An 8,854-nucleotide genomic window follows, 5' to 3' on the forward strand; every position below is an offset into this window, starting at 1 on the left:
ACTCCCTCCACCGTCTTGGCCTTTCCAACAAGGATGGAGCAGTGAGGTTCAGCCCTTACTGTCTGTGTGATTTTGTGTAGGTTTCTGATTGCATTAAGCAAAGGTGGTTTTCTAAACTGTTTGGCATTTTTGCATGACCTTAATGGTCCATCAGTAGCAATCTGCAGTTTTTTGGAATCTTCCAAATCCTGATGAATCAGCTGCTAGACGAGTCCATAGTTACGGTTTAGGGTGGTCTCAACTCCTAACTCACTGAACTCACTCTTAGAAACCACTCACCTACAGAGCTCTTAATCTTGGATGTGGAATTTCTCTTCCTGCCTGAAACCAGTTTTCACACTGGGGTTTGATTCAATGATTTGTACAAATCTGACTATTTTTAATTGTACAGCTTGGGCTGAAGTTCTTTGTGTAACACACCCCAGAGGATATCTTTTAAATTTGCTAAGGGCCTGGATAGAAAAATCCTTAATCTGACCAAACTGCCTCATTGCTGTCCCCATACTGTGTTTTTTAATAGAGAATGCAATGTATAGTGTTGTTTGGTCATTAAACTGGCTGCCAAATAGGGTAGCACTGTTGGTCACCTGAATAGGCTGTTCTGATCTTGATTTCCACTCATGTATTTTTCTCCTTTTCCACATTGTAGAGAAGCAGAGAAGAGGGCTTCTGAGAAAAAGCCTGCCGGTACGCTCTCTCCGCCTTCGGGAAGTCCCAGCGTGCCTTCCCAGAACACCGCCCTTCGCATCGGGCACTTGCCGTACTCCATGGTCTTTGGCGTCCTTCTCCAGTGCCTGAAGCAAGTACGGACACTCTTAGTGACAGCTGTCACCTTCGTGTGACGGGTGGCAACTTGAAACAGCTGGCTAGGGAGTGCTGTCCCCAAGTGTCTACTTAACGTCTGCAGGGCAGCACGTAAAGCCTTCTTGGGCAGAATCTGTGGATAATGGTGCAGATTTACAGCCAGCAGTGGGAGCACCAGGTCAGCTCTTCAGAAACTAAGATGGGCTTTCACTGCACTCTGCTGCAGAGCAGAGAAGGGCAAAAAATGTCTGTGTTAAAGATCAGATAAGTCATCCTGTTTCTGAAAGGGCATCTGAAACTAAAAGAAACCCTCCTATTGCACGTTTTTGAGAACTGATGTTTCAGTTGCTAATAACCTCTGTGTATAACTTGTTCGTTAGGGTTGTATTGGAAATACTGTGCTGAGGGTGTGTCTTGCTCTGGAAGTTAATGTGTGCTGGTGGTTGGGAGAATTGAATTCTGGCTCTGTCTTTCTGAGCTCAGTCAGATCTGGATCCAAGTTGTCTTCTGGTTTGCGGTGCCAATATCGCACCCAGAGCTGGATGACAGACTGGAAGTCACTTGTGACAGCTCACTGCCACCGCTTTTTAGGTAGCTACCGTGGCGAGAGATACATCTGCCTAGAAAGTGGCAAGCTGTCTAAAAACTGATTGGCCTTACTTTCAGTCTGTATCGAAATCATACAAAAATTTTCCACCTTACCTTTTTCTTTCTTCACAGGAGACAGACTGGAAGGTGTTGAAGCTGGTCCTCAACAAACTACCTGAATCCCTCCGCTATAAAGTGTTATTTTTAACCTCTCCGTGTAACATAGACCTCCTGGCCTCTGCGCTGAGCCTCATGGTAATGCCATACACCCTACTGATGTATAATCATCACATCCTTACTTTGTGAGAGTTGCTTTTGGGTTGGTTTCTTTGAGGTTTTTTGCTTCCGTCTAACTTAGCATGCTTGTTGTCAATCCTCACTCACCATCCCTTCTTCTGAGGGTTGTTTTAGGTGTGTAATAACTAGTGTTCTCCATCTGTGTATGTATTGTGAACATACACAAGCGGAAGGGAGGCTGTGGGCGGTGCCTTTCAACTGCCTTTTAGACAGTATTTTTAGCATGAGGTGTTCTAACTCACTGTGTGGTGTATCAGCTCACAGACAAGAAGACTACTGACAGGCTCCATGGTACCCCAGAAGGCTTTTCTCGCACTGATTTACACCTGGCTGTGGTTCCAGTACTGACGGCATTAATATCATACCATAATTATCTGGACAAAGCTAAACAGGTACGAGGAGAGCAAGAGGATGTGGGAGGGGTGGGGCCTGAGCCTCTACAGTCGAGCATTTTCTCATACTAGCTGAATAAGGGGCTTAAGTGCAAGGTAGCACTGCCCTTTGCTGTTATCAAAAGCTGCATATACTGTGTTTGGGATGAGGTTTTGGGTGAAAAAATACTCTGTACAGCAGTAACTGTCCTGTCAGTTGGATTCTCTCTCCATACCTGTCCCCCCTCGCAGGTCGCTGAGCATCTTTACCCGTTGCTGGAAGACCCTGATAAACATAAAAATTCTGTTTAATCAGAAACTTAACTAATAATTTCTAAAATATCTACTTGATTCAAGTCCCATCTTAAGATTTTGGCCTAGAGTGCGTACCACATTATTTCGGGTTCTGAGTTTGGGCGTTTTGGATGAGAATTCGTGTGGGTCATACAGGCCTTGCAGTAGTGGTGGCCTGCAAGCTGTCCTGAAAGGCTAACTGCACTCAGGAGGTGGTGCATCAGAGGTTTTCAAAACCCTGTATTGACTTCTTTTTCTTTTTTACTCTTCTAGCGTGAAATAGTGTATTGCCTGGAACATGGTCTTATTTATCGCTGTGCCAACCAGTGCGTCGTGGCACTTTCCGTCTGCAGCGTCGAGATGCCCGACATCATCATAAAGGCACTTCCTGTCTTAATAGTCAAATTAACCCACATTTCTGCTACAGCCAATATGGCAATCCCACTCCTAGAATTTCTTTCAAGTAAGTTGTAAGAGTCTTCTGTTTTCAATCTTCTGTAGTTGTAAATGAATTGTTGGCACTGAATACAGGGATTTTGGTTGTGTTGGTGAAATGAAACGCATTGTGAGGGTTTCTTGGTGATGCCCTCGCACCATCCTTAAGATAGAGATGTTTGATTATCTCGTTTGTTGCTGGGTTTCTCCATAAAGCACCTGCACACACTGAGGAAAGAGACAGCGTAGTGTGGTACAGCCATACCGCGATGGGGAAGGCGAAGCTGCTCTCTCCACCTTGCTGCTTATAACTTAAAATAGCATGAAATTACACCGCGATGTTCACCTGCGATTTAGAGGAAACAAAACTGTTCAAATTCAACTGAACTGTGGTATTGAATAGTTTGTGTTGAGGCCTTACCTGTGGTGCTTTGCTTCTTGCGTTGCTCTAGCTCTGGCAAGGCTGCCGCACCTCTACAGGAACTTTGCGGCAGAGCAGTACGCCAGCGTGTTCGCCATCTCCCTGCCGTACACCAACCCTTCCAAGTAAGTTCACAGCGAGTGTCTGCTCCTTCCTCTATAGGCCTAAGAGAACTAGACATGCTGTATTTATCTACTTGGGTCAGAGTTGTTTACGGGGTGTTGCCCATTCTGGTATCTCCGGGCTTAGTCTGAAGAAGGGATGGACTCTCCTTGCACAAAATACCTGTTTTTCTTGAACAGAACTTTTGAGGGTTTTTTTTTCTTTCTCCTTACAAGTGGGTGCAAGAACGGTTCAGTTTCTCAGATTGAAAAGTCCTGCTGTTCAGTCGGAAATGGCATGGCAATGCAGCATTAAACTCTGGAGATCCTTCCGCTGTTTTAGGTTTAACCAGTACATCGTCTGCCTGGCCCATCACGTGATAGCTATGTGGTTCATTCGCTGTCGCCTTCCCTTCCGCAAGGACTTTGTCCCCTACATCACAAAGGTAATGGGCACTGCTGAATCAAACAGTACCTAATACAAATGGTGACTTAAAAGCTGGTTTGAGAAGTTTGAAGGGTTCTGTTTGCAGCTAGAAGTAGTCTCTTTTTCTTGTCAGTGTCTTTCTCAATAGTGACACGAGTTCTTGTGCCTTGGCCTGAGATGCAGTGGTACAGCCCTAGCCATTCACACCATTACCTGTTTGTCTCCATTGGCAGGGTTTGCGCTCGAATGTCCTCCTTTCCTTTGACGACACGCCTGAGAAGGACAGTTTCCGGGCTCGCAGTACAAGCCTGAACGAGAGGCCGAAAAGGTAAATTGTATTTGACTCCAGCAGCGTCTTGTGTTCCCTGTTCTAGTGCTCACACCCTTCCCTGGGTTTTTCTGAAGGAGGCTGGGTCTAGTTGGATTTTGGATAAAATCTGACAGCGCGTTTAAGCAAGCAAAGTAAACCTCTTTAGGTCAGGGGATTGGCACATGGCAAGGTGAGGTTGGGAAGAAGCTGGAATCAAACCAAGCTGACAGTCTGCTAGCCTGTATGAGGGCGTCACGGGCTGTTCTGTAAGCCTTTGCAGTAAGGTGTGGGGCTTTTCCTTGGCAATTTTTGAAGATCAACAGGTCTTTCAGGTTGGTGTGTCAGTCCAGTGGTACCAGAAGTGACAGAGAAGGGTAGTACCAGAAATCATAGAATACTGTGTTCATATTGATAAACTCCTTTTGATAATCGATCCGTACCAACTCTTTAAACGATTGCCAGAGGAACTGTGATTAGCAACCTGCATAAACTGGGAGCCAGTGGTGTGTTTTTCCAGTGTTATCTGCCAAGTCAGCATACTGCGTGGCAGACAGCTGCCTTCTCTCTGTCTGGATGGCCTGATCCCTTTTTTTTTTTGCATTTTGAAGCCATTATGTTAGTTTTAAGCAAAGCCCAACAACATCTTCAGAAGCCAGAGTGCATCTTGCCAGCAGCCTGTCAAAGTAGCATTTGCCGGGAGAGGAAGATATCCCTGGAAGGCATTCCGGGTTTCTCTAACGTCCTTTTCCCGGCAGGGCTTACCTAAATTGGTTCACTTCACTTGCTTCAGTGTTAACGTGCAGTAAGCAGAGTGGCATTTGAACCCTGGGGAAAGTGCCTCTACTTTACCTGCAAGGCTCAGGGAGTGTCTTGCAATGAAGAAACACCACCCCTGCCCTAATGCTGTAGCTGTAAACCCTGTGTCGTGTTCCATCTCTCCCATCTCCTCCTTTCATTCAGCAGCTTGGAAGAGAAGCCTTTTGACACTCGTCTCTCAAATTAGAATTTCAACTAATCTTTTTTTTTTTCCCCCAAAACCTGTTAAATTCTGCCAGGTTGGAATACTACTGTATCAAAAGGCTTTTGCTAACGCTGCTGGGTCGCTTTCCACAGAAATCTCTGCGAAGGAGTGTGGGCAGCCACCCGCAACACCAGAATGGCAGGATGCCACTGCCTCAGTCTGTCTGAGCCTGGAGTCTGGCCAAATGAGAGAGAAGATAGCTTTGAGCTGATACCTGTTCCCTTGCTTGAGAAGCTTGTGTGCTTGGTTTTCACTCCTTAAGCCCAAAGAGTACGGATTTCTGTGCCCTAGCTGAGGTGCTGGGTGTTCCAAGAGATCGAGAGCCCAGCTGTTCATGAGGTTGCTGAATGGCATGATGGTTGGTTTAGGGTTAGGGTTAGGCTTAGGGCCAGTGCTCTCTGCACTCACGTTGTGGCCCAAAGTGATCTGTCAGAGGGTGTTGTGGGGAGAAGGACGAATTCTGATCCCTCCAGGTGGCTCTCTGAAATGTAATAATTCACTGTCAGACGGGTAGCAAATAAATCATGTTTAGAAAGAACCAGAAGGGTTAAATGAGTTAGATATATGGGGATGTGAACTGCTGGACCAACTGTTATGTCCAAATTAGTACTCAGCCAGGCATGCGTCTTGGCTGTGACTAATTAAAGTGCCTCTTAGATGTTAATTGCTGTCATCTCCCACATGCTGTTGACACCTGACAGTGTGATGGCTTATCTTCCTTTCTGTTCCCCTTGAAAGCCAAGTGGGTTACCTTGAGCCACCTGAAATAAGGTCGCTGGTTTGACAGAAAAGCATCACACGCTCAAGAACAGCCAAGAGGGTGTTTGTCCTCCTGCCCTTCCGTCCGTGCGGCGTGAGAAGGATCAGTCTCATTCAGACAGGCTGGGTCTCCCCCAGGGTCTCCCCAAGCGCCTCCAGACCTGAGCTGAGGGGCACCTGGGTGTTGTGGGTGGAAGCTCAGGTTTAGGCCAGGCTTGGCAGAGGTAGAGGTGGCTGACACAATCCCCTGTCTCCTAGAAAAACGTGCTGCTAGCTGGTATTTCGGGATCTCTGTGGAAGTAGGCAGGTTTCAGCCGTGCCGAAGCGGCAAGTTGGGGCAACCCAAGAGGTGGTTGAACCACACGAAACTTCTCAGGCTTGAGAAGTTTGCGCCAGCTCGGCATGGAGACGCTCTTGCCTTTGTCTAACAGCCCAGTATTCCAACGATCATTTCAATCAGTTTTATTTGGTTTAACTTGTACTAATTTCATTTGTTTTGTAGCGCATTTAAAATCTTGTTTTCAAAATGTGGTTTGTCTTTTTAATGCTTTCAGCTCTGCTCGTTTGTACGTTTTAATTTTTGTTTTCCTTTTTTTGGCATTTGTTTTATTTCACATCACCCTCCGGGATCCCCCAATATTGACCCTGTGACCTGTGACCTTTCAACCTACATCCCTACAATGATTTCCTCCCTTCCTGTGACCTCTTTTGGGGCTTGGTGCTTCTCCACCTAGTAGTTTAAGACTAGCCAAAAATGCAAAGCAAGGCTTGAATAACTCTCCTCCAGTGAAAGAGCTGAAAGAATCCTCTGCAGTTGATGCCTTCCGATCCCGCAGCATCAGTGTGTCTGAACATGTGGTCCGCAGGTAGAGGCACTTTAAATGGGGAGAATCCAAGCACTTGGCAATTTTACGGCAGGGGTGGGTGGAGGCAGGGTGGATTTGCATGCGGGACGCTTGCATGACTTCGTTACGCAATGAAAAACCGGCCGTGGCCGCAGTGGAAGGTTTTGGGAAGGTGTCATGGATGTCTTGTGGCTCCCCAACGCCGGCTGTTGGGTTGTCACCTTACACCCTGTGTTGTCTTTGGTTGCTTTACCCTATTCTCTGGTGCTTTAGCAACAAAAATTTCTCTTTTCGAAGTAAAGATGGTGAAGGGGGAGAAAAATAAACAAACAAAAACAGGAAAAAGGTTGCATTCTGTGCGAGTCCTGGTTAAAATGCACTAAAGCTTCAGCCTTCTAAGCAGTGATGTGCCCCAGGAGAGGCTTTTGGTACTCTGCACACTTGTGTACCGGTCCTACGAGGAGTAGCTCTGGCCTCAGTTCAGGGTTTGTTCTTTGAGGCAAAGGGGGCTGACGGAAGTATTCTGGCCTAAAGGACGATGCTATGAAAACCTTAATTTGCCTTTCTGTGGAGCAGCGAAACGTGTGCTCAGCCCGTGTGAAGCCACTGCCTTCACGACTAAAGAAAACCAGTTTGGATTGCTCACAGGAAAGAGGAAACACTTTATGCTAGTTTTAAATCGTATTTCTGGATCACTTCCCTCACGTGTTAACCTGCTGCCTGTAACGTGCTGGTTTAAAGCCTGAACCCGCAGATTCGTGCCATAACCTGTAGGGCTTGCTGTCAGTGGGACTGATTTGCTGTTTCTGGTTTTAACTATAACTAGACGGTGTTTAGGGGCAAAGACACCGGAGTGACTGAATTCCAAATACAGTTCTGGCACTTTATTCTCTGATATCCCCATTAACCTATTAGGGGATTTTTGTCTCTTGTATTTATATGTAAATGATAGCAACTAAAAGTTCAGGTAATTACCCTTAATGATGCCAAAGAAGTTGTTACATCATAAAAAATTTGGCTGTACCTCGGCTTAGTCTGTACTGCAGTGGCACAAGGCGTCGGCGCTGTAAAATGCCGCTGCATTGCTGACTTGGGGGATTGGAAGGCGGAGGTGCCTCCTATTTTTTTGTGCTGATTTCCTGTTCAGACTGCAATTTTTTTCTATTTCAAGTTAAATTAGGTTTTACGTAGCTATTGAATTTGGAGGGGGAAAAAATCGGTGTGTGGAAGGGATGCAACAGAGAAAAAGCAAACTGCAGAATTATAAAGTCTAGAGGGCAACGATTTACGGCTCACGGGCAACACTTTGCCTGGGAAACGGTGCAGGTCGCGGGATGCTTGCCCTCGCTATAGAATAACAGACCCAAAGCATGGTGCTGCCGCTCACTATTTGCTTGGTGCACTTGCCCGTGGGCCACCAACATCAGAGAGCGCTGGCCTGGCCTCGTCAGTTGACAGACATTTAAATGTTTCTCAGTCTCTCGAGGTAAAAACACGCTTTCTGCAATGACAACTTACAAAGCACAATGTGAGGCTGATCCAAAAATACATTTATTATGTCCTGGGTTTCGTGTCTGGCCACCTCTCTGATCTGGAACGTGCATGTATCGCCGGTTGTTCTGCATCGCACTTTCGGGTGGCAGGGACAAGCTTTTTGCAATGTGGTCTGTCAGTTGGAAACCTTCTCTTCTAGTCGGATACAAACATCCATCACTAGTTCAAGCCTGGGCTCTGCTGATGAAAATTCAATGGCTCAGGCTGATGACAACTTAAAAAATCTCCACCTGGAACTCACCGAGACCTGCCTGGATATGATGGCGCGATACGTCTTTTCGAACTTCACAGCGGTGCCGAAGAGGTAGGGGTCAGTTTTGTTTGAGGCTCGTATTTCACTTTATTAGTGGAAAATTATCGTGGTACGTTTGAGGTTCTGGCAGGCCCTGGCTCTGACGCTGTTCGTCACAGATAAAATCTGCCTTGGCTAAATGCGAGACGAGAGAATTCCGTTGGAGCCAACCCGGATTGCCTCAGCCTTGCGTCCAGGAGGGGATGGCTGGAGGTGTGCCGTCCGTGAGCGGCGCTTTGCTCCGTGTCCTTGCTGGGTAATCACAGGCTTCGCTCCAGAACTGAGTGTCGTGCCAGCTGCCTTCAAAGGGAGGGCATTTGCTTTTCCTGCTAGCC

At 46.7% G+C, this 8,854-nt stretch overlaps 1 protein-coding gene across 1 annotated transcript in view; it reads left to right on the forward strand.

Annotated features, from left to right (window-relative positions):
* TSC2 (tuberous sclerosis 2) overlaps positions 1 to 8,854 on the forward strand; it is a gene marked incomplete at its 3' end in the record, with an annotated part of 28,419 nt that overhangs the window by 9,629 nt on the left and 9,936 nt on the right. The window contains exons 17-26 of the mRNA XM_010148607.1: positions 1 to 76; positions 650 to 803; positions 1,525 to 1,647; positions 1,947 to 2,081; positions 2,628 to 2,817; positions 3,242 to 3,335; positions 3,655 to 3,757; positions 3,972 to 4,066; positions 6,563 to 6,694; positions 8,367 to 8,531. The exon at positions 1 to 76 is cut by the window's left edge and continues 49 nt beyond it. Coding sequence (XP_010146909.1) covers positions 1 to 76; positions 650 to 803; positions 1,525 to 1,647; positions 1,947 to 2,081; positions 2,628 to 2,817; positions 3,242 to 3,335; positions 3,655 to 3,757; positions 3,972 to 4,066; positions 6,563 to 6,694; positions 8,367 to 8,531 — 1,267 coding nt within the window. The remainder of the gene's footprint in view (positions 77 to 649; positions 804 to 1,524; positions 1,648 to 1,946; positions 2,082 to 2,627; positions 2,818 to 3,241; positions 3,336 to 3,654; positions 3,758 to 3,971; positions 4,067 to 6,562; positions 6,695 to 8,366; positions 8,532 to 8,854) is intronic.

Source organism: Eurypyga helias, unplaced genomic scaffold (assembly GCF_000690775.1).
Source record: "Eurypyga helias isolate BGI_N326 unplaced genomic scaffold, ASM69077v1 scaffold23773, whole genome shotgun sequence".
Classification (NCBI taxonomy): Eukaryota; Metazoa; Chordata; class Aves; order Eurypygiformes; family Eurypygidae; genus Eurypyga; species Eurypyga helias.